The sequence below is a fragment of the Theobroma cacao genome, chromosome 4, assembly GCF_000208745.1.
Source record: "Theobroma cacao cultivar B97-61/B2 chromosome 4, Criollo_cocoa_genome_V2, whole genome shotgun sequence".
In the NCBI taxonomy this organism is placed as follows: Eukaryota; Viridiplantae; Streptophyta; class Magnoliopsida; order Malvales; family Malvaceae; genus Theobroma; species Theobroma cacao.
The window spans coordinates 12,424,400-12,450,849 of NC_030853.1; the positions used below are offsets into that span (position 1 = coordinate 12,424,400).

The 26,450-nt window shown below is 33.2% G+C and overlaps 2 protein-coding genes across 3 annotated transcripts; one reads left to right on the forward strand and one right to left on the reverse strand.

Moving 5' to 3' along the window:
• Positions 16,259–22,990, forward strand: LOC18601432 (ATPase 4, plasma membrane-type). 2 transcript variants are annotated; one of them, XM_007032366.2, is made up of 22 exons: positions 16,259–16,437; positions 16,589–16,668; positions 16,817–16,936; positions 17,175–17,273; positions 17,507–17,644; positions 17,748–17,882; positions 17,982–18,161; positions 18,260–18,466; positions 18,547–18,666; positions 18,760–18,879; positions 19,018–19,140; positions 19,222–19,326; positions 19,444–19,588; positions 19,722–19,886; positions 20,166–20,404; positions 20,666–20,698; positions 20,847–20,928; positions 21,019–21,179; positions 21,453–21,638; positions 21,734–21,916; positions 22,000–22,178; positions 22,672–22,990. In XM_007032366.2, the coding sequence occupies exons 2-22, from the start codon at positions 16,615–16,617 to the stop codon at positions 22,766–22,768; spliced, it is 2,871 nt and encodes a 956-aa protein (XP_007032428.2). In that variant the 5' UTR covers positions 16,259–16,437; positions 16,589–16,614; the 3' UTR covers positions 22,769–22,990. The 2 variants fall into 2 exon arrangements, with proteins under 2 accessions (XP_007032428.2, XP_017975017.1); XM_018119528.1 differs by having other exon boundaries at positions 16,259–16,668.
• Positions 23,338–24,633, reverse strand: LOC18601433 (thioredoxin H2). Its single transcript, XM_007032367.2, has 3 exons — positions 24,316–24,633; positions 24,034–24,156; positions 23,338–23,638 (listed from the first exon to the last, which is right to left on the reverse strand). The coding sequence occupies exons 1-3, from the start codon at positions 24,463–24,465 to the stop codon at positions 23,492–23,494; spliced, it is 420 nt and encodes a 139-aa protein (XP_007032429.2). The 5' UTR covers positions 24,466–24,633; the 3' UTR covers positions 23,338–23,491.

The window sequence follows — 26,450 nt, forward strand, 5'->3', positions numbered from 1 at the left end:
TTTTGATAATAATTTGACTTAGTTCTTGTAGTAATGCATATAAATTAGTAGACTTTATTTAATTATTTTAAATTAGTTATTTTAGGTGAGTCAATCAAATCATGGTTAATTTTATGCTTAATTTGGTGTTAATGAGGATAAGATAGGTTGTTATTGATTTATTTGTGCTTTTATAGGTGTTTGAAAGAAGAATTTTAGTAAAAGAAGCAGAGCAATTTCAAGGTGCAGACTTTTAATGCATATATTTCGGTGTTTTGGCTGTAACTTTCTCTACAAGGCTCCAATTGAAGCAATTCTTTAACCATTGGAAACATAAGAGAAAAATATACAACTTTAATGTTTACCACCTTACCCATTTTGCTCTGAAAAATGGTCAAAAAGCTTGTTGAAGTTGACATATTGTAGCAGTCCTAGAGCAATTATTATTTCTGTTAATTAATTTGGCAAGGTTGTGACTTATATAGTCTGATGAGGACATCTCAGATGAAATTGACTTCTTTCTTCACCCAACTTGGCTGAACTTCAAAGCCTATAAAAATAACCTTTCGGAGGACTTAAAAGAAAAAGAAGAAACACCATATTAACATTTGAGAGTCAAGGCACAGAGTCACTGAAGCAAAGAAAAATTTGCATAATTCAAGGAGATTTGGAGATCAAGAATACAATTCTTGAAGTTTTTCAATATTTTCTTTTATTCTCTTATTTTCTTGGTTTTGTTCTTAATGTTTAAATTTTATTCAATGATGATGTATGACTTGATGGGGAACCAAATTGTTTATCTAAGATTATAATTAAACCCAATATGTAGTCTGAATTATTTATCTCTCTTTTACCTATGTTTGATGGATTTAAATTGTTTATTTTATTCTGTTCTTAATGCTTCTAGTTGACTGGCCACCAATTAGATTGAATTGGAAACCTAAGTTAAACCTTGACGAAGGAGATTTGGGTAGACCTTGAATAGAATAGCGTATGATCGAATACACTTAGTTGAGTTGGTGATTTGATTTGCATATAGGGTAGACATACACTTACAAGCCATACATAGCCAAAATTATAGCACAAACTTAATGAATCCTTCTTCAATTTAATTTGCATAGACATATAGTAAATTAATTGGGAAAAGTATTTTTATGAAAAACTCGATAGAGACTTGTAAATAATTTAGGACTCTAGGTTAGCAACTTAATCCATTAAACTGAGTTAAGAGAGAGAGACAATAATTAGATGAAGTATTGAGGGATATTATAATTTTAGGTCAGGTAGTTAAGTGAGTTTTATTTACTATTTAATTTTAGTTTTAGTTTATTAGTTTTAATTTTTTTATTTTAATTGTTTGGATAAAATTAAGGTGTTATAATTTTAGTAATTAACAGTAGGAATTAAAGACTTCTCTATGGGAATGATACTCTACTTCATTACTATATTACTTGTTAACGATACGTGCACTTACATGAGAAATCAACAACAGTTATACCTTAACTAATTAAAAAAGTAAAAATTGAGTGGTTATACCTTAACTAAGATAAAAGGTAGAGTGGTTGTACTTTAACCATAAAAAGGCATTGTATTAAACTCTATTTCAATAGTGGATTTTAAATTTCTTAATGAATCTAAGGGAGAGGACGTAGGCAAGGAAACTGAATTTCTATAAAATCAAAACGTTATTTTTCCTTCCCTTCTTACTCATTCAATTTCATTTATGTTTCTAATCTTTCTCAATTTACTAGAAATTAATTGACTTGTTCATTTTCAAATTGGGAATTTGATTTAAGAGAACTCTATTTACTCAAAATTAAACGAGAATTTTCAAAATTACAAAAATAGTCCAATTCACCCCCTCTTGGAATTAATCACAATGAGCTCATTGTAGTAACAATGTCATTAGTCCTAATATGTTGTACTAAAATGTCATCATTTTTCACAAGTTCTTTAACTCTCAAATATTTAATCTTTATATGCTTAGCCTCTATAATGTCTCTATTATTGTTAGTAAATATAACTGATGTGGAATTATCACAATGCAATTGTATAAGTCTAGCAATAGAGTCAACCACTGATAATTTTTTAATAAAATTTATTGTCAAACTACTTATGTAACTGTTGCAACATGCTATAAATTCTGCTTGCAAAGTGGATAAAGTCACAAGTGTTTGCTTTTACACTTTTTTCAAGACATTACACCACTTGCTAACATAAAAATGTATTATGATATGAATTTCCTATTTACTAAATAGCTGGCAAAGTCAAAATCCATTTAACCACCAACTTAAAGTCTTTAACCTTTTAATAAACTAGCTTATAATTCTTAGATCTTCAAATAACTCATCACCTTCTTTACTGCGTCCCAAAGATCTCTACCAGGATTAGACAAATATCTCTTTAAAAGACCCATTGCAAAAGCAATAGTAAGCATTGTGTACACTTGAGCATATGTTAGGCTTTTTACAACACTAGCATATGATATTTCTTTTATAGATTCCCTTTCAACATAATTTTTAAGACATCATGTCAAGTTCAATTTATCACCTTTTAACAACTGACATATCTCCATCATTGCAATCAAGCATAACAAAATTATTCAGCACTCGATCAATGTTTACATGCCAAGAGGGTCCCTACAAGTGATGAGATTTGTCTCTATGGATTTTAATCTAAGGACATAAGATGCTTCCCTAAGATCTTTAATGTCAAACTACCTAGACAATAACTCCTTAGTCTCTTGTAGCATCCCAAATCACTACAAGGAAGCAAAACATCATCAACATATAAAATAAAAAGGATAAACTTGCTCGCAATGATCTTGAGATATATGCATTTATTTATGATGTTCTTAACAAAATCGAAAGAGGTGATTACTTCATCAAATTTAAGATATTATTGATAAAAAGCTTGTTTGAGCTCATATATAGACTTTTTGAGTTTACAAACAAGATGATCTTTATCATCCACCTTAACCCTCTAGCTTTAACATATAGACTTCTTTAACCAAATTCCCTTTTAAAAAGGTAGTTTTAACATCCATTTTATGCAACTTTAAGTCATAAAGAGCCACCAATACCATAATTATTCTAAAAGCATCCTTAGAGGATACAAAACAAAAAGTTTCATTGTAATTAATGCCTTTTCTTTAGGTGAAACCTTTTGGAAACCAATTTGGCTTTAAACCTCTTAATCTTTCCTTTAGAATCTATTTTAGTCTTGTACGCCTATATAAAACCTATGGGTTTGTAAATCTCTAGTAGCTTAATAGTTTCCACACATTGTTATTTGACATGGATTGTATCTCATCCCTTATTACATGCCACCATAAATCTGACCGAGGATTAGAAATAGCTTTTAAAAAGGTTATTAGATCAACTACATGACCAATATCATATTTACCCCCTCTAAGATAGAATTCATCAATGTTTGAGGAAAAAAAGGTATTTTTATTGTCACGACCCAAATTTCGGGCCATGACCGGCGCATGGACCCAATGGACGTAGTCCACTAAGCCCAAGCAAGCCTATTAATCTGACATATTCATCATTCCATCATAAACTGCTAAGTCATATATCATAACTTAGAATCGAAATAATATTGAACATTGCCCCTCATACTGGCATACCAAACAAGTGTATATAAATTGTCTACAACATGTATCTTAATAATTCACATTAGGTTCGTCTATTCATAACAAAAGAAGACTCAATGTCCAGTGGAGAAACTTGACGAATACACAACTACTAAATACCGAGACACCTACCAATAGTCGAGTCTACAAAGGTACCTCGACCTAGTTACCAGTTGCATCGTAATCTGAAAACATGAAGTTGAAAGCGGTGAGCATAAACTCAGTGAGTGAACAAGAAAGGGAACAAGCATACCATAAGGAATGTTTAACGAAATCATGATGCATTCATTTTCTCAAAACAATGCAATTGTTTTGGCTCTTTTAAACCCCTCATGTAAACCCCACATGAGTAAATCACTTTACAAAGATCCATGCTCAACTATGGTACCAAAGAAATGGAAAATATGCCAAAAACCCACAAGTTAGCAAAATGGACAGAAAGTTTCTCGCTGCAGCGAGAACCAGGTTTGGTGAAGGCCCTCAAACCCGAGAGTTTCTCACTGCAGCGAGTTTCAAAACATCAAGGAAAAAGTCTCTTTTTTCCTTAAAACAAGCCATCCTGCTAAAATAACAATAGCAACATGTAACACATGTAAACTCCCAAATTTCAACAAATCAAATGCTCACATATTTGCATTTACAACCATATACCCATCATCATCATGCACACCATCCCATCATCATCATCATACAAACCATCCCATCATCATCATTCCCAGCTCATGCGCACTCCCTACTCGCACATGGCTAGGTCATTACCGGGTTATGTGCACTCCCTATTCACACATAATTGGGTCATCATCGACTTATGCACACTCCCTACTCGCACATAGCCGAGTCAATATCATTACACAACAATGTATTCATATATATATATCAACACAATGTGGTAGTGCATGAATCAATAATAGTCACATGTCACAAGATGAAGACAATCTATCAAAAGCTTGTTCCCAAGGCACTTGTTTTTATGATAAGCTTGATAATCCATTCAAATGTTTGATAAATACATTATATCCCTAAAACAAGTTTTGAAATGCAAGTCCACTCACCGGTATTAGGAGTAAAAATACTCCTATTTTCAGTCCGCAGGTACAGTCCTTTACCCGTATCCAATGGCTCACCACCTAGCCATAATCCATGACACATATTCCAATTAAATTGTGTCTAACAGTCATAAGCTATTTCAGGCTCGATATATATATGATATGAAATGAAAAATGCACGGGTAGCCATCTAGACCCGGTATTGGCCTAAGTCGATTTTTCATCCGATAAATTGGCCAATGCGTCCAATTTCACTCCAACTTGCTCCATTTCTTTTCCAATCCCTCAATTCACCAAGCACAAACTAATTAACACACAATTAGGCAAAATTTATCTTCATTTTTCTTCTTGGAACTTTGGCCAACAATGGTACACTAACTCCGTGATTTTTCCTACTTAATTTTCTCACCATTATTCATTAATTCCTACACCAAAAACTATTATTTCTTAATCAAATCACCTAGAATAACATCCCATTCTTCCTCATTATTCACTTAGAGAATTCGGCTATTGATGGGCACCAAACCTTTGGTGGTTTTCTTCACTTGTTTTCATGCTACACATCATTAATCACCTAAAAACACTAACATACCTAAAAATCAAACCAATCCAAGATCATTCTCTCTCCATACCCATTTTGCCTACCACTTATTCACTATGAAATCATGTTTCTCAACCATAGAAATAAGAAAATAAAGCTTGGGTATTATAAATCTCAAGTAAAAATAAAGAATTTTCACTTTACCTCGCTTAATTCCTTGGAATCCTACACTTTTTCTTCAATTTTTCCACCTAGGGTTTGTGTTCTTTCCTTTCCTCTTCACTTTATGCTTTGGCCAGCCATATGGGTGAGACTAAGAGAGTTTTAAATAGATTTTACAAGGAAATTCTAGAATGATCCAAGCTTGACACATGGCATGTTTCCATTAGTCCATGTGTAATACTTATCCATTAAGCAATCTCTCTTCACCACATAAAATGTTTCAATTATCCACAATGTAAAATGTTAATGGCTAAAATCCATGGGCATGACAAGTGTTAGGTGGTGTAAAATTTCAAAATTCCAACTTTACTCCCGTAAACTCGTAAAATTACCGTTTTGCCCATAGAACATGAAAATCATCAAAAATTTTATTTCCTTGTCATTTCACCCATATTTTCATCATTCATTTATGCTTTAGGCCTACTTAAGTCATAATATTGTTTAAAACTTACTTTTATGGGCTTATTGAGAAAATGACGAAATTGCCCCTAATTAGGGGTATCGCTTATATTTCTATCTACGAGTCTATAAAGGTCAAGGTCTCACATTTATCCTTATATATCTTATTTGTTGTTCATTTACAATATTCTAGTTTTAAGAGACCTCATAAGGATTGGTTGCACTTTTTTCTGCTCTTTAAAAGGTATATCCACGAAAATATCTTTATGTATGGTTATAGGAATTCTTATTGTCTTAAGACGCTCTTCTCCATCTCTAACTTTAGAGCAACTAGCATCAATCACATCTAGCTCTAGAAATTTAGCTATTTTTACCTTAACAATTTTATATAGCTCTTGAAATAATTTGGGTACCTACTAAAATTGCAACAAATGGAACGATACTATATTTTAATCTTAGTGAAATCATAAAGGCGCACTTCTAAAAAACATCCCCTAACATGTTAATGATTAAGACTAGGTTTTTGTCCATTCCATAACTCATAAGGGGTTTTAGGAACAAATTTGGTAAGAATTCTATTTAGGATATATAAGGTTGTTTTAATTGCTTCTCCCCATAAAATTTTGAAAAATTAACCTAACTCATTATACTCTTTATCATACTCCTCATCATATCTTTTAAGTTGTGATGTTAAGAGGATGTGCAAAGATATTCTGATATGTTGGTTGTTTTTGATTAATTTTAATATGATCTATTTAGTGGTCATCTATGGGCTTGTTTATTACTTTTTTTAAAAAAAAAACAGAGCTTATTTTTCTTTTTGTTTCTTACACTTTTTTGTATTTTATTCTACTGACTATGGTGTAATTTTGATTTTGCTACCATGTGTTCTAAAATGGTCCTTGATTCTACTTGAATGATTTATCGTTATTCGACGAAGATGTTTTTCACGGTTCCCATTAAAATGTAAAGGATATATTCTTAACTTCGAATTGTGCAATGTGTAGATTGTGTTTTTTTTTTTTTTTTGAAAGATAGAATTTCATATAAAATTCAAGAATGAAACATTCTTGAAAAACTACATAGAACAAGGGATCAACTTTTGGAAAGCAAGACTCAAACCAAAAGATGATGAACATCCACGAACACTATATAAAAGGGACTTGAAACCTTGGAAAAAAACATATTCAAGAGTTAAGAACAAAACATCAACTTAACCAAAACGCAAAAACTCAACCAGACAAAAGAGTAAAGATCCCTAAATGGAACTCCAAAAAGCTTATGAAACTAATCAGCAACTGCACATGCATACACCAAAAAGAATGCCCCAGTCATGCAGAAAGGCTATCATCGACCAACCTCACATTCATTAGAAGGTTAGCATCAAAGTGTAGATACAGGGGGCAGGAAAAAAACATGCCAAAACAAAATCATCATCAGAAACCAGACCAATCAAGCATGACATGAATGGACCAGCAACAATAAAAAATCACTAAAAAGAAAAAGCCACCAATTTGTAGAAACAAAGACATAACAAAATCAAAATGAGCAACAATAACCAACGAAAAGCAAAGAAAAAGATGAAAAAAAAACATCTAAAATCAACCGAGAGCAACCAAAAAACCCAAACAAACTAGTTATCAACAAGAAATCCCAAAAGCAACGAAAAGGAAACAAAATCTCTAAACTCATCCACACCAACAAACCGAAAAAAAACTTCACAATAAAATCAATAAAAAAAGCGTGACAATATGAGTGAAAGAAATTACATCAAGACAACATGAAAACCTTCAGATTAAAAGGTAGGATCCAACAATGCACAACCACCATTAAGAATTAATATTCAACAAGTTATTAGTCCTTTCAACCCCATCTTTAGCTAACCTATCTGCAATTTCATTACCAGATCTAGGATAGTGCTTAATACTCCATTTTCCAACTTTGGATTTAAGTTTCTCAATTTGTCTCGCATTATACCTAAATCTCCATGGTGTTTCCTTAGGATTTTGCATCCATTATGCAATGTTAGTTGAATCACTTTTCACTATGAGTTCCTAATTACCAACGCACGAAGAGGTAGCAAAAAGTAAGAATGTTTCTCTAATAATGATTAGTTCATCCATATTCGCATTTTCCCGACTTGATGATTTTGAAAACCGTCTCTTCGTCTCATAACACTCCTCTAATCCCTATGTCATCTAAACAAGCACTCGCAGCCTCATCAATATTAAATTTGAGCTGACTCATGGAAGAAAGAATCTCCACCACCATTGACCTAACTTTATTCTTCATTGTTTTAGTAAGACCAAATTTAAGTTTCCTAAATAAATCCAACACAGTTGAATTTTACTCACCCCAACTTGACTTAACCTTTCACGTTATCCTAGTTTTGATAATATCAAAGAACAAAATTTCATCCCATATCTTACTGTTAAACACTATTTCTTTCCTAAATAACCAAATTGACCATACAATCTCAAAAAATGCCATTTTCCAAATTTTGACATTATCTAGAATATATTTTGTGTCATTTCATGCACAAAAAAACCCTTGGTATTACTAGGAACAATCCATTCAATCTTCAATTCATGAAACCGAGCAACCCAAATTTTTCAACTTTTCGGACATGTGAAAAACAAATGATCAATAGTTTCGTACTTCTTATAGCAAAACAAACATAAAGCAAAACTAGCAGAGATCAAACCTCTCTTAAAAAGGTCAACTTTAACCGTAATTCTCCCATTCGACAACAACCAACAAAAAACCTTCATCTTAGAAGGGGCAAGATGCATCTAAACAACCTTCTAAACTCCCCTATCATCATTATTTCTTGTGTTAATCAATTTACAAAATCTCTAACAAAGTAATTTCCACTAGAAGATCTTTTCCAAATAACCCTATCACTATCATCCCTATCCAACATAATTTCATTTATCCTACACGTCAACCCAACACATTGACTTTTCTTACCCAAAGGTTCTCTTTCTCAATTTAATATCCGATATCCACCCATTGACAAACCATTTGCCAAAATCACAAATAGTATCTACTTTATTAATAGAAACAACAAAAATATTTGGGAATAAGGTTTTGAGTGGACCTTTCTCCAACCATCCATCATGCCAAAAGGAAATGTTTTTGCCATCCTTAATGAGAAAACTCAAACCTACAAAAACCACATTATAATAATTGTTAATGGGGGGAAGGGGATTAGTGATGTTTCACCATAAGGGGGGCATTCTCTTATCTCTTAAATCTCTTGAAACCAACTTAGAAGGATTAGGGCCATTTTTCTTGCAACCACACTTGACCAACTACTAATTTCCTCATCATATCTCCAAATCTATTTCTTAAGTGAACCTTTATTCTTGACTTCTAAATTCGTTAATCCAAGCTCCCCACATTCTTTCTGGCATCGCACATTTTCTCAACTAACCTAATGCAATTTTCTCCTTCCATCTGTGGAACCCCATAAAAACCTTCTTTGAATCTTGTCTAACTCACTTTTTATCGTAATTGGGATCTGGTAGAAGTATATAAAGTAAATTGGTAAGCTAGCCAACACAGCTTTAATCAAGGTAATTCTTCCCCACTAGATAGTAATTTCATTTTCCATTTAGCAAGATGCGATTCAAACTGTTTGATAACTAGTCTTTAAATTCTTATTGAATTGGTTTTCGCTTCTAAAAGAAGACCCAAATAGGTAGTAGGAATACTTTCGACCTTTCAAGAAATTCTTCCAACCTACTAGCCTAAGGGATCATTCTCAATACCTATACCATACGATACACTCTTTTGGAAATTAATCTTAATTAACTGAAAACATTTTGAAACTCAGGATGTTCTTAAGATGTTGTGTGGTTTGGCTGCTTTTGATTTTTGCATCGGTTTCATCCCAAGGGCTACTTGTTTTTTGCTAAATGTCCTAATACGTAATGGCATAAAGAAAAGGGTCTTATCCTTTTGTCATGCTTTTACTACACCATTATCTTAGATGGGTAGTTTTTGTATTGATTTTCTCTCATTCAATGAGTATTGTTTCTACCTTTTAAAATAAAAAAACTATCTAAAACATATGAGAACGATAATTCCACAACATTATCTAATTGACCACACTGGTGAAACTTATTTTACAACATGATATGTTTTATATTACCATACAAACTTCATGGTATGATTTTATTTATTTTATCATTAACTTATTGAGCATGAGGTATTATACTCCAGAAAATCAAACCTACACGTATGACATAACCTTATAGGATATTTAGTCATTATACCTTTATTCATGTCATTAAATGGACTTATTGCATTGAAAAATTGAAAAAATCACTTTATAGGGTTTTAGTTATCAATTTGTACGTTATAACTTTATTATAAAAGTATATAAAATACGTAAATATCTGGTGAGAGTACATCCTACCATTCAACTAAAAAAATATACATATTATTTTTCTATCACATGCATTCCATAAATATCTCATAAAAATATCCAAAATAATGAATTAAATGTACACAAAATAAATAAATATTAAATGTGCATTAAAATTAGAAAAATAGCACAAATTTGTAATGTAAGGATAAGGGGAGAAAATTATAAAAAAATGCCAAAAAAACACAGGTCGAGGGCCCCATCCTCCCACTTTCAAGTTGACCTTGTCACCCAATTGGTCTTGTCTACTTCAACCTCCAATCAAATTGGGTCTAGCCCGATTAGAGCAAAAATTGACTCATTCAAGTCTACTTCTTGTTTTCTTCCTAATTCTCGATTTTTAGTCCATTTTAACCAAATTAGACCTTTTAAATATTGACAAACACTTTGTTTTAGAAAACCCATGCATTAAAATTCATCAAAACAACATAAATCAAGATCAATTGTCAAAAATTCGAGTTTCAAGATCCATTCTTGACCCTATTTTAATCATCTTAATATTTTCCATATAAGCCTCATATTTGATGCAATCAAACCTTACATTTTATCTATAACAAACAATAACCTATTTACAAAGATCAATTCAAATTGAAATACATTAAATCTAATGGTTTTAACCAATTCATGAATTGGATTTAAAGTTTAAACCCGAACTTTAAGTTTTGACTCAAATTTTAAGTTTTGATTTCTCTCTCTAAAAGTCAAACTAAGTTACTATCTATATGTCGATTTAATCCAATTGTATTAAGAGGAATAAAAGCCCTATATTTATTGACAAAATTAGTAACTAAAAAATAATTTTTTGTCTGCCTAAAGATTTCGATGACTTAAACATGGTAAATTTATTATAAATCACACAAAATAATGCTAAATTGGATCCTATATTCAAACTATGGCAAACTCTGATATCATTTGAAGAACTTTATGTATAATTAATTTATACTAATCTAGAATTCTCTATAGTTGAATTTTAGAAAATAGAAGGGTACTTGATTTTTTATCCATGATTTGATAGCTAATATAATATTGACTAGTTTAACTATTGAGATTCAGTGTACAAGGATCTTTCTCCTTCTTTTCAATAACTTTTTAATGGGCGAGATAATGTTTTTATATAGACATGAGATGAGATTTAGTCATACTTGTATATAGTGAATCCCTAATCTCACTTATCATAGGATTTAAGATTTCGTACATAAACTTGCACCCTTAGGCCCATATATATTTAATATTAGAGTATAACCCACTTTACTCTATCATATTATAAACTATAATATTGCCACTTTATGGAGGGAAGGGAAAGTAGAAGAAAAGAGAGGAAACGGTTTCAGAGAGAGATAAGAAGAAGAAGGAGAAGAAGAAGAGGAAAGCAAAGGAAAAGAGAAAAATCAGTTTTGGAGAAAGGGAAGAAGAAAAAAAGAAACTAAATCCAATGGCTGAGAAGGAAGAAAGATTGCATGCAGTGGGTTGGACTGTGCTTTTTATTTGATAGGTATTTTAGACTTTTTCTCAAATCTGTTAATGACATTAAGAAATTTGGGTGAAGTGTCTATTTCTAATATCCATATGTACATTGAAAGTAAATTATGATTAAAACTTAGAGAGTCAAGAGTAATTTACTCTAAATTAAATGATGTAAGTTCACATTTTATTATTTGAGAAAATCTAACATTATAGAGTAATGATGATATATTTCAATTGTCTGATTACTCACAAAAAGAATAATAAATAATAATTTTATGAACATTTATTTTTTTCTTTAATGATCAAAACATTAAATTGTCTTATAATTAACATTTCATGCAATTATAGGACCACTGATAAAATAATCTGCAAACACCGGAGAGAGACAATTAAACAAATACAAACGTTTGGTGTTTGTTAGCTGCTGTGGTCCAGTGGTCTCTTTAATTATTGTATGAGCGTCCCTGGATATACTCCCAGTTTTCATCCAGTTTCATTGGTGAAGCAAACAGATTGTGACAAACGTCTTATCTTTGTGTGTTTGAAGGTCTGGTATATAGTGGAAAATTTTGCTACATGTTGCTGTCTTAGCTATTTCCCACCACTGACTTTTCAGCTTGTATAGCTACATGTTAGAACTACCAATTGGCACTTAATCACTCAAGATTTAATAGTGGTTAACTTGAAAGAGAAAGAGTTAATTGTTAACCATACATAGTTTATTGGACATACTTAAGAAGATATAATTGATTTTGGTGAGGTGTATATAAGTCAACTGTCCCAGGTCTAAGAACCCATAATTAATTGGAAATCTCAGGTTACCATCTTGATTTCTTCTACTTCTTCTTCTTCTTCTTCTTCTCATTGAAACAATGAAGTGAGTCTAACAAAATAATGCAATTCATCCAGAAATAAAAAAAAAAAGGAGAGAAAGAGTTGGCTCCACGACAAAAATCAAAACCTAACCACCTCAGCGTTGAACGTATCTTGAAATTGATTTTGCCTGTTTCAGGTGGCTTCCAAGTTGGTATATAAAATAAAATGAAATCTTTGATTTTTCTTTGTTTTGTTTTTTTAAAAAGAAAGCATTGTGTAGTGGTGCATATGTAGTGTTCTTTTACCCCCCCTCCAAGCCCAAATGTCAAACAATTGTGAAGGCCTGTATTCATAATTTTACCTGATTTTTCTATTCATTTTACAATTTATTTGGAATTCGTTATAGATGAAAAAAAAAAAAAAAGGAAAAACATAGTAGCGTTCAAATTAAAAAGAAAAAAAATAAAATAAAAGGGTCAATTTCATCTTTGAGAGTGTGCTCTTATCACATAGATGGGGTGCCCAAGTAACTTAAAAATCAAATATTTATTTTAATTTGATCTTAATTCTTAAGTATTAAACAACTATTTCCACTTTGACGGTTATGGCGGTGGTTAGGAATGAGAAAGCTGACCCGAAAACGTGTCCCCAACTTATTCTAAAGGAAAGAAAAAGGATTGGGGGCCTCTCATGTATCAAAAGTTAATAATTCTTTATTTTTTTAAAGGTAGGGACAGATTGAAAGTGGTGATAGAAGGTGGCGGCTTGTCATCTTATAATTTGATGTTATTCTAAAAATGATTAAGTTTTATTTCGTATTGATTCAGTTTATAATTTTATTATTATTTAATTATTTTTATGTAAAATTTTAATTTCATTATTACAGAAATAATAAAAAATATTAATATTTTTTTTTTATAATTGAAGGATGGGAGATTTGAATTTTGCTATTTAAATAAGGAGATAATGTACTAATCAATGAGTCAAATATTCGAGTGCATATTAGTATTTGTTTGGAAGTATGATCTGAAAAAAGCAAAATGATGAAATCACATGCAAGAAGAAAATTGAAGAAGAAGAGAGAAAGGTTCAGAAAAGAAGGAAAAATGGACAAACACCCATATTGACTATCGTGACTTTTCAAGAGTCCAAGTCGAATTTGATGGGACTCTTGTTTATTGATGTTATTTTAAAATGATTAATTTTTGTTTCGTATTGATTCAGTTCATAATTTTATATTATATGATTATTATTTAATTATTTTTATATAAAATTTTAATTCCATTATTGTAGAAATGACCAAAAAATATTAGTATTTGTTTGGAAGTATGCTACGAAATGAAAATCAAAATGATGAAATCACATGCAAGAAGAAAATTGAAGAAGAAGAGAGAAAGGTTTAGAAAAGAAGGGAAAATGGACAAACACGGATACTGACTACTGTGACTTTTCAAGAGTCCAAGTCGAATTCGATAGGACTCTTGTTCATGTTATTGTGATCATTTATGCATTTCTTTTTTCAAAGTTACCGGATGTTGTACTCAACCCTCATGTCTATGTAGTTGAAAGCATGTGTACCAACAAAAAGTTTAGTCTATATTCATGAATGAAGTTCATTAATAAGGTTGCCTCTTTGAGAAGATTATTGGTATGATGAACATATTGGGTTTTGAGTTTTCTTTTCCTACAAGAGAAAAAACATTATTGTTGGCATTTGAGATTTCAACTATATATTTGAATTGAATTAAACCCAAATGACAAATCAATTCAAGTTGTGGTTTGCACGCTTTCATTTAAATTATTGGCTAAGGTTAATGCCTCCAACCTTACTTTGTAAGGATTTCCACAACCTTAATAATTAAGGCTAGATTATAATGTCTATATTTTAGGCTTATTCAATTCGTTTCACATTCATTTTTCAATAGACATGAACATCTAATTGATGTACTAAAAATCAAGAAAAGATTATTAAACATTGGGCATCCTCTGCTATTCTTTTTGGTAGCTAGAGATATGAACATGTGAGTTAAGCAGTCGTATTAAATCCAATTTTAGTGTAAATAAATAAATGGGAAAGCTTTATTATATGAAAACCAATACATGCGTTTTCAGGTTGATGTCTGAATAATGATGCACTCTTGGTAGGTTTATACACCAAACTTTAATGGCTTTTGGATTATTTTTGAACCTAACAAAACTCTTTGAAGAAATTAGGCGTAACATTGTCAAGGTAAACATTGCTCTCTTAGCTTGCAAAGTCATCACAAGAAAATTGTCTGATTAAAAATGAGAAAAACATTGCAATTTTTCTCTTTTCATTTCTAAAATATTGGAGTGACCACATTTTCTATATTTACTAACTTGCAATTTATTATGAAAAAAGAAGAAGAAATTGTCAAGTTCTTCTAAGTTTTAATTGATAAAGTTGTGGTAAATGATGCACACTTGTATATTTAAACCAAGTTAAAATTCCTACTAGGAGAATGAAAATTATAATAATAACAAAACTGTATCAAAGGGGTTGAAAATTCGGCCATCTAGGACCGTCTTAAATTATGCTATCTTGGACAAGTTTCGTACAGAAGGCTTGGTCATAGCTATAATTGAGCTGTAATAATGTTGCCCAAATTTCAAATGGATGTCGTGTGCAACACAAAACAATTAGTCTAATTCAAGGGTTGAAAAAGATGCATATATATATATATATATATACAACGAAAAAGAAAGGAAAGAAAAAAAATAAAGGTATAATACTTAACAAAAATTAAAAAATATTTTTAAATTGTTTAAAAAAATTTTAAATAAATTTTTTATTTTTTTTATTGTATTCAATTAAATCTTTAAATTTTAATTTTGAGTTTAATAAATCTTTATGATTAATGATTGATTAATTATTATTATTAATTAAAATACTATTTGTTATTTTATACGACGTGACATTTTTACATATCATAAAAAATGATAACGTGACATACTAACGTAACATGATGATATGATCATGTAGTATTTTCACTATTTATATCAACATCATGTCAGTGATAAGTGAATATAAAATGATAAATAACATTCTCACTGACGAACAATCAATTAACTGTTAGTTATAAAAACCTATTTGACTAAAAATAAAATTACAAGAGTTTGATTGAATGCATTAAAAGAATAAAAATTTATTTAAATCTTTTTAAATAATTAAAAAAATTTTCAAATATTATACCAAAAGAAAAATTCTAAGATTGCTGTTGAAATCATCAGCTCTCAATTGCATTAAAACAGTAAAAGTTAAAAGTAAATTTGTTTTCTATACTCTCACCTAACCATTTAGGCATCTACACAGGAAAAAGGGGGAAATAGCTTTAGTATTTCTCTAGTGGTGGGTTTGGAAATTGTAAATCACCCATAAAATGTGATGGAATATTGTAACATATCCATATCATTGCTTAAAAACATCTTTTGCATGATTTCACACTCAATGCCAAAACCAAAGAAACTTTAGTCATGTCATTCCTCAAAGTTAAAAGGAAACACCTTTTAGTCATTGCCAATCCATCATAAGCTCAATGTTAATATTCCATCAATTGTCCCAAACAATGCATGTATGAATGAAATATTTATTTCTTTTTTTCCCTCGAAAAACAAAAGGAGAGAAAGTGAGGTAAGGGACAAAATGGTCCAAAGGAGTATCCAACTTAAGGCATAATAATCTACTTCTCCAAGTGTCTTGCTTCCACTCATCTAATTTCTTCAGAACAAGAAAAACAAAATGAAATTAGGGAGGAGGATGTAATAGAAACAGAGTGTACCCGCCAAGTACATGATCTACTTTTGTTGCTGTTTATCAATTTATCCCCACCTTGAAACAATCAATCCTAACCTTTAAAAGAGCGGCCACTTTGAGATTCTGGTGAGAGAAAAAACAATAACAACCAAACTTTTTGAGAAAGACACAGAAAAACAGAGTACTCTGTTTCTGTCTTCTGAATTCTGATTCTCTTTGAGTTTTATGAGTTCTTCAAATTTTAGTCTTTTGATGTTCTTGTACTTGATTTTGTAAGGCTTCAGAAGGACCAACTCTATTGATATGGAAAACAATAATGAGACCTTGGATGCAGTGCTGAAGGAAGCTGTTGATTTGGTATGATACAAAGCTAAAACAGAGGGCATACGCTGTTTTTTTTTTGGTTAATTTGATTCTGTTTTAGGTGTCTTTTTCTTTGGATGTTTTTGATTTCTGGGATTTTTGTCTTGTTTTGGATTTTGATAAATTAAACCTTTGGGTGTAGGAAAATGTGCCACTTGAAGAGGTTTTTCAGACTTTGAGGTGTAACAAAGATGGTCTAACCACAGAAGCTGCTGAGCAAAGGCTTGCTATTTTTGGCTACAATAAGCTTGAGGAAAAAAAGGTATTAATATATTTTAAAATTTTTATTTAATAATTCCTTTTAAACAAATAAAATCTTAGTTTTATGTTCGAAAAAACACTAATTTTCAGGTTTTTAAAAACTGATCATCAAGTTTTATGGACAGAGTTGGTTGGTTGGAACCCGTTACATAAATTATAGTTCTCTCTGTAAGTTTCGGTAGATTACCTTTTTTTCAAGTGAAATAGAGCTAATATATTTGTCTTTTTCTGTTTTGCAGGAGAGCAAAATTTTGAAGTTCTTGGGGTTTATGTGGAACCCTCTCTCATGGGTTATGGAAGCTGCAGCAATCATGGCCATAGCACTTGCCAATGGAGGCGTGAGTGTATTTCATTATGTTCTGTAATCTATGTTGGTTTTTGTTTCTGGCAAAAAACACAATACTATATTTATACATATAATAATTCACACGAATGCCTTTTGTTATTCAATTACTTGAATGATGTTAGCACGCAGTAAATATGGGAAGCATCTTGTTTTTCTTTTCTCTTTTGATATTTTTCTTGGGAAAAAACGGTGGAGGAACTTAGCAATGTCCTCATGCCTTTGCAGGGGAAACCACCTGACTGGCAAGATTTCGTTGGGATTATTACTCTTCTTTTTATTAATTCAACTATAAGTTTCATAGAAGAGAACAATGCTGGCAATGCTGCTGCAGCTCTCATGGCTCGTCTTGCTCCTAAAGCTAAGGTAATTGGATAAACGATATGTGCCTTCATGTTTTACATATAAAAATACTTTCAAAGGACATTCTTGTTTTGTTGTATATTCAACCTGCAATGAATTGTTTCAGGTTTTTAGGGACGGGAAGTGGATTGAGGAGGATGCCGCTATTCTTGTTCCTGGTGATATAATCAGTATTAAACTCGGGGACATTATTCCTGCAGATGCTCGCCTCCTTGATGGTGATCCACTGAAAATTGATCAGGTTCTTTTGCAACCTTAATAGATTCATTCTTCTGTTGGCTGAATTCCAACTGAATCAGTTTTAAGTTTATTTCTTAACATTCTATGTTTCTCAATGCAGTCTGCGCTAACTGGTGAGTCTCTTCCCGTAACTAAAGGCCCCGGTGACAGTATTTACTCGGGTTCTACATGCAAACAGGGAGAGATTGAGGCAGTGGTGATTGCCACGGGTGTTCATACCTTCTTTGGCAAGGCTGCTCACCTCGTGGATTCTACTAATCAACAGGGTCACTTTCAAAAGGTACAGAGAAAGAGCCACAAACCTTATTTTAAATTAATAATTGGTATTCTTCTGCATTTGTTTTGTTCATAAAATGCTTTTCTGCATTTGCTTAACAGGTATTGACTGCAATTGGTAATTTCTGTATATGTTCCATCGCGGTGGGGATGATAACAGAAATCATCGTCATGTACCCGATTCAACACCGTGAGTACCGTCCAGGAATTGACAATTTGCTGGTACTTCTTATTGGAGGAATTCCTATTGCCATGCCCACAGTTCTATCTGTTACAATGGCAATTGGGTCCCATCGCTTATCCCTGCAGGTTTGTTCTAATTGCTCTTGTGAGTGTGTTTCTTAAGATGATCATTGCTTAATTGTGCTGACATATATATGTCGGTGCAGGGAGCTATCACCAAACGAATGACAGCAATAGAAGAAATGGCAGGCATGGATGTCCTCTGCAGTGACAAAACTGGAACTTTGACCTTGAACAAGTTGTCAGTGGACAAAAATCTTGTTGAGGTTGGTTGGCAATTGCTTCATATTTTATCTCTGTTCTAGCAATCTGATTTTATTCTGCGGTCCAACGTTTTTTATCTTGATGTTGTGGCATAGATCTTTGCGAAAGGAGTAGATCCAGATACTGTCGTTCTGATGGCAGCTCGTGCATCTCGGCTGGAAAACCAGGATGCAATAGACGCTGCTATAGTGGGGATGCTGGCTGATCCAAAGGAGGTATGCTTATTGATGTTATGTTCCTTTTATGCTTGCTGCTTATGCTAGACAGGAGGTAACAATTAGGAGAGCTTAATTAAATCTTACTATTTTGATTTACTTTGGTTTCTCTGCTTATCCCTTGAAAAAACTTCCTAGGCACGAGCAGGTATTCAAGAAGTTCACTTCCTTCCCTTCAATCCAACTGATAAGCGAACGGCTCTGACATATATTGACAATCAAGGTAGAATGCACCGGGTCAGCAAAGGTGCACCTGAACAGGTAGGCTCATCAGTAGACTTTATGTAGTTTGACTGTTCTGTTAATGCCATGAAGTAATTCATTCCTTTTGTTGGATTATAGATTTTGAATCTTGCACACAATAAATCAGAGTTGGAGCGTAGAGTTCATGCAGTAATTGATAAGTTTGCAGAGCGTGGATTACGATCACTTGCAGTAGCATATCAGGTGATGACATATATATTATGTAGTCTTGTTTCTTTGTCCTATAATTAAGTGATTTTATCCCTGTTACATTTTACAATGAAATTGATAATTTTCTTGGCTATATCAATCAATGCACAGGAAGTTCCTGATGGAAGAAAGGAAAGCTCAGGAGGTCCATGGCAATTTATTGGCCTAATGCCTTTGTTTGATCCACCTAGACATGACAGTGCGGACACAATACGAAGGGCACTGAATCTTGGAGTGAACGTGAAAATGATCACAGGTGCGTATCCTCATATTGATACTGCGTCAAACTATCTCAATGCACTTGGTAAATGAATATACTTGTTTTTATTTGAGCATGTCTCCTTATTCTGATCAATGCTCCTATTCTTGATCTTTCTTATAACCATTAGGCGATCAACTTGCAATAGCAAAAGAAACAGGACGCCGTCTGGGAATGGGAACCAACATGTATCCTTCATCAGCCTTGTTAGGACAAAACAAAGATGAGTCTATTGCTGCTTTGCCAGTTGATGAGTTGATTGAGAAAGCTGATGGCTTTGCTGGTGTTTTCCCAGGTATCTTCACATTTTCCTTTTCCATCTTGAAATAAATTTTCCTTGCAAAAACATCCCCAAGCCATGTCTAAGAACTCAAACACACACTTAAAGCTGATGGTTAGAGACTTGATCCTCTCTGGTGCCACTGCCAGATACCATTAGACAATGAGGCCTGTGGTCAATGACTGACGTGATGTTTGGATGCAATTTATGATAAGGACGTCCTTAATTTTGGTGTTAGAGTATGCTTCTTATGTTGTCTTTGCTTGTACTACTTTCATTTAATTGCTGGTGCAGAGCACAAGTATGAGATCGTGAAGCGCTTGCAAGCCAGGAAACATATATGCGGAATGACTGGTGATGGGGTCAATGATGCTCCTGCTCTTAAGAAGGCTGACATAGGCATAGCTGTGGCTGATGCAACTGATGCAGCCCGAAGTGCTTCCGACATTGTCTTGACAGAACCAGGTCTTAGTGTTATAATCAGTGCTGTACTAACTAGTCGTGCAATATTCCAAAGGATGAAAAATTACACGGTGAGTCTAGACTATAGCCATGATATGCAATGGCAACATTTGGAGTCAGCCAGGCAGTTCTTCTAACTCAAGTCCTTAACATACTAATTAGTCAGCTTTACTTATTTAACTTAAAAAATATATAAACAAAAATATGAGTTTTACTAGGTAAGTTATGGTTATGGTTTTTTCAGGCATTATTATCTCCTCCTTTCACAATTAACCATATTGAGCAACATTGTTGTTTAATTTGAAGTTATTTGATTTCTTTCTTCTTCGCAGATATATGCGGTTTCCATTACAATCCGTATTGTGGTAAGTTCTTTGGCATTGGCTTTGAAATGTTGCTTTCTGACAATTATATTTAGTGTAACTGCTGTGGTAATATAATGGTGGTTTCCTCTCAAAAAGTAGCTTGATTCTGACTTGGTACTGTACGTTCATTTGACCTCTTGCTTGACAGCTTGGTTTCATGTTACTGGCCTTGATATGGCAGTTTGATTTTCCCCCCTTCATGGTGCTGATTATTGCTATCCTCAATGATGGTTTGTAATGCTTGTCTTCATTACCCTGAAAGTGCAGTCCCTGATTCTATTTAGTATGCTTGCTTGAAAAACAAATCATTGGTCTGTCAGGTACCATTATGACGATATCCAAGGATAGGGTGAAACCATCTCCTCAGCCAGACAGCTGGAAATTGGCAGAAATCTTTGCTACTGGAGTCATTCTTGGTGGTTACTTAGCCATGATGACTGTCATTTTCTTTTGGGCAGCATACGAGACAGACTTCTTTCCCGTAAGATGATAGTTTTATGACATTGAAAGTAACCAAATCAATATTCATCTACTTTCACGCAGAACAATTATGTTAGAATTGGAGTTACATTTAGTCATTTGTTCATTTTTTATCAATTATGATTTTTGCTTTCTAGCAAAATCAACGATCAGAGGAACCCTTAATTTCTCTTTTGTTGTTGCTTTTGACCATTCGGCTGTGTGTGTGTTCCATATGATGTATTACTTTAATCATGCCATACTCAGTTGCTTAGTGTGATGCTGTGTTATTCAGCGCACATTTGGGGTTTCAAGCCTTCAGCAAAAGGACCATGATGACATGAGAAAGCTTGCTTCTGCAATATATCTGCAAGTGAGCATTATCAGTCAGGCGCTCATATTTGTAACAAGAGCAAGGAGTTGGTCTTATGTTGAGCGTCCTGGCCTGTTACTTGTAACAGCTTTTGTAGCTGCCCAGCTGGTTAGTGAAACTGCTGCTTTTTTGTCGCTTTCAAACATGAGTTATGTAAAACAGAAATACCTATTCTTGATTTGTCTGGTTTCTCTCATGAACAGATTGCTACACTGATAGCTGTGTATGCAAACTGGAGCTTTGCTGCCATTGAAGGAATTGGATGGGGTTGGGCAGGTGTGATATGGCTTTACAACCTTGTCTTCTATATCCCACTCGACTTTATCAAGTTCTTCATACGATATGCCCTGAGCGGGAAGGCTTGGGATCTTGTTATTGAACAAAGGGTATGATTTTCAACTGGTAGAGCAACTTTTGTTGTTGCGCGGAGCAACTTGCTGAATGTTTCATTTGGTTGATTGTTTTGCAGATTGCTTTCACGAGGAAGAAAGACTTTGGGAAGGAAGAACGTGAACTAAAATGGGCACATGCTCAGAGGACCCTCCATGGGCTCCAGGCACCTGATACCAAGATGTTCAGCGACCGCACCAGTTTCACAGAACTTAATCAGATGGCTGAAGAAGCAAAAAGGCGAGCTGAAATTGCGAGGTATGCATCCATTAATAATAAGCTAACACTAAATTTTGCGGTCAGCATATTCATTGTTTTCCCTTTCCCTCTTCTTATATGCTCACGGAGACATTTAACTAGATGGGCAAGAGTTACCTCCAGGGGCTAATTAAGCCTAAGTTTCTGGTTTCTATCCAGGTGATTAGAAGCTGGATGCTGTAAAATGGCACATAAAATGCCTGCCAATTACATGGATGGGTTTAATTTTTGTTGTTCTTTAAATTGTCAAATAGAAATTGGCAATGCTTTTCATTAGAAGAGAGCTGGCATATAAACCCAAAATGCAAGAGCATCAAGGGCTCTGTTTGTTATTCTCATCTAATGAATGGCTGATCACAGTTGATATTTTGATCCTTTTTGGAGTAGAGCAAAGACATGAATATAGCAAACTAAATGTGTTCCGAAATGGGTTATTGCTGGAGGGGTAATGGTAGCGTGTGATCACGCTAAATATTTGCATTTTCTCTTGCAGGCTGAGAGAACTGACTACGCTGAAAGGGCATGTCGAATCGGTAGTTAGATTGAAGGGTCTTGACATAGACACGATTCAGCAAGCATACACCGTCTAAGAAGACATCAACATTTTGCACCTACATGCTGTACATATACTGCTGCGGCTGCTGCTACTGCTGAGAGTAATAAAGCCCTGTAATTTGTCATCCAAAATATTCCAACTGCTTTTCATATGCTTAAATCCATCATCTTCCTGAAAGACTCTTGTTTCCTATGGATTCAATGTAATCTTGGTCCTGTTCTCTCTACCTCTTTTCCATATATAATTTCATTTTAATGCTGGCTCTCTCTCTAATCCTATCAAGGAAAAGCAGAAAGCAACAGAACAGAGTTGATCTGAAATCCTAGAAAGAATGAATGCTAATCCTTTAATACCAATCAGAAATCTTTGTCAATAATACGAAGATGCCTGTTGTTAGAGAGGAGTCTTAAGACAGCTGCCAAGATTTAATTACTCAAGAATTCTATCAAGGTCACTCTACTTGCTTGAGTAAAGATGCTGCATATAAAGATTCCTTCTCCTTTTGGGGCAATAACCTAATTGTATCACTCCATTTCATACTTAACAAGCTAAATTTGGAGCCACCGAATGCAATATGGGAAATCAGATAAACACAAAAGGAAATGAATGTAAAAGAAAGCATCTGACCATTTATATCAATCGCATATATGAAATCATCATCGTCCCACAATAAAGAGTTGAAACATTGTTTACCATAATCAATTTCAGGAAACCCCGTTAGACATTATTAAAGGAAATATACAAACTGAAAGTATTGTCAAGTAGCAGCCTGGAGAGTCCTATGCTTCTCAACCTTCTTCTCAAGGTCATTCTTTTGGGCTCCAACCACCCTATCCACTTCCTTCCCTTTCTTCACCAACACAAATGTTGGCATTGCCTGCACCCCAAATTCCTGCGCCACATCCTAGAAACCCACCAACAACCAAAAGAAAAAGAAGCGACAACAAAAACCAAGGGCAAAATTAATAAAATCCTCTACAACGTCTCCAAATATATATTACAGACTATGTTATTTCGTCCCAACTCAACTCATTTTTTAGGGTGCATTTAGGACACAGAATGATATTGTAGCAAAGGCATAACAAGTTACCAAAAAATTGATCATATCTTTTCCATTATCCTGTACACAAAATGCACTCCTAACAATTTACTTACAAATTATGTACAGAAAAGGAGAGAGTTACCCTGAGAAATTATTGAAAATCTTCATTTTTATCATGTTCTATTAATCATCCTGTATACTAAAGCACCCTGACAGACTATTTCCAAATTATGTGCAGAAAAGGATCGAAAACATACAGGCAGCTCATCAACGTCAATTTTAACAAAATCAACTTCCGTGAACTTTGCAGCCATGTCATGTACAGCAGGTTCTATGAACTTGCAAGGCCCACACCAGGAAGCTGAGAAATCTATAACTATCTGCTCTCATTGTTTTTTTTTTTATGCATATAAAAAGAAAAAGAAACAAAAACCCAGAGTCAGATCTTTTGTATAATAATCACAAGAACCATCAAAACTCAAAATAAATGGATAAAAAAAAAAAGGCAAAATTTTGGATTTGGGTTGACAGAAAGGTACAAGCTTTGGGGTTTCTTTGACAGAGTTGAAGTGAAGCTGCCATCTGGGAGATGAATGGAAGGTTAAGACCCTTGAAGGCTCAGATGAAGATGAATTTGAAGATGAATCTTCTGATGCCGAACCTAACAAGCTTGAAAAGAAAGAACCCATTTTCTTTCTCTTGATTTCCTTTTCTTTTCTCAAAACAAAGAAAAGAAAAAGTGAGGCTAGTTATTACTGGATGCAGCTGGAGCAGGGAAGCTTCGGTTTTATCGTTATACTTTGCAGAAATGGTACGAAATCAGTGGAAATCTTTATATAATTTATTTTTTAATTACGTATTTGTTCATTACTACTAGTTTATTTATTTATTTATTTTTATTAACTAAGAAATATGTTTATTGAATTGCAATAAGTTACGTAGAGGATCCTGAAATCAATAATTTTTTATTCATAAATTTGATAGCTCTTATTTAACATTAATTATAAGAATCTTTTTAATTTTTTAAAAACCAATTGACTTTAAATATATTTCTTAGTACAACCTACATTAAGTTGGGATCAAATGGTGATTTTTAATTAATAATATAAATATTAAAAATAATTATATGTTACGTAATTTAAATTTTAACAGTACTATTTTTAAAAATATATATTGCTACTTGGGTTTGGAATTCATTTCTTCATGTTAGAGCAAGCCAAAAAATGGGCCTTTTGGATCCATTAATTTGGGCTATGGCTCTCAGTTGGTGGGTTGTTGGGCTCCCCATTTCACAGAAGGAACAAAAAACATGGCCCAGATGTGGGTTGATTGCTCATTTGAATTTCAGGCCCAAAGGCAACCTTAATCTGGAAATTGTTCGACTTTCTACCAAAATTAAAAAGAAGATTGATTGATTAGATGCAATGATATGATAATAATTACATAGAACGTTCAAAGCATCATGTTATATATGTGTCATGTTGGACATTTTCAATAGTAAAACATATTGGACATCTTGTAAATAAGACCTAAAAAAAGATGGAGGTTCAAGTTCACAAATTAAAGTCAATAATGGTGGAACTTCGACTTAATGTTTGGTATAACCTTTAGTCTTGAATTCAATGAGACAAAGTGTATTATTCGTATTGAGCTGTTAGCATTATAATATGATAAATAATATTTCATTTCAGGTCAAGTGGCAGGTAACCATAATAGTAAGGACATGATGAGTAATGTACTTTTAATAGGCTTATAATATATATTTGTTAGAGTAGTTATGGGGTATTTTTTATGGGATCTACCTATGTGAATGCAAAGTGTGACCACTTTTATGAGCTTAATAGCACTCATGAAAAAAAGATGCTAACATTAGTGGGAAAGGCCTGACATGTATCAAAATGCAAATAACAAAAACAAAACCAAAATTATTAACGCAGCGAAAAAACAACTAAAACCGACCTTTCCACCTAAGGCCACTTTCATGGTTTTTGGATGGTATGTAGTACAACAAAACGCACGTGTGATCTAGTCATTACCTTGGGTACAAAGGAAAGTTTGATTCCTTGTACAAACTCCACCAAAACAGCCCCTCCAAGAGACCTTACACTAGGCTTGGTTGTTGCAAACCAAAGTTGTCTAAGAAATTCTTATGCATCCTCTAATGAAAATCCACACAATGAATGGAGAAATCTTTACTAAAGGGTGGGATTTCCAAGCCTCCAATGTGCTAGCAAAGATGTGTTTTTAAACACTATTTCCTTCCTTTCACCCTAGCCAAAAGAACAAAAGAAAACAAAATTTTCTCTTCACACACTCACAAAGGGCGACAACATTACTCATTAGTGTTGAGTAGTGGTTAGGTTACTAAGAGCGTAGCTTAAGCCAGGTATTTATATCATGGACCAATTTCAGCTCTAATTGCTTTTCCATGTAATTGCTAATTGGTCCTTGCACTTAATTAAGCCTTTTAATTAAGTTCAATAAAAGTTTATAAATTCTAGTTTTGATTAAATCCAACTTAATCACCTTTCCCTATGTAATCTCAATATTCACCTTTTGTGTGTGACCCATTAGGCTTCCAACATGTTGACAATGACTTTAAAATGTAATCCGTAAATTAAGTTTAGGATTAGATAAATTCAAACTTACTTTGAATTTATCATTAATCACATTA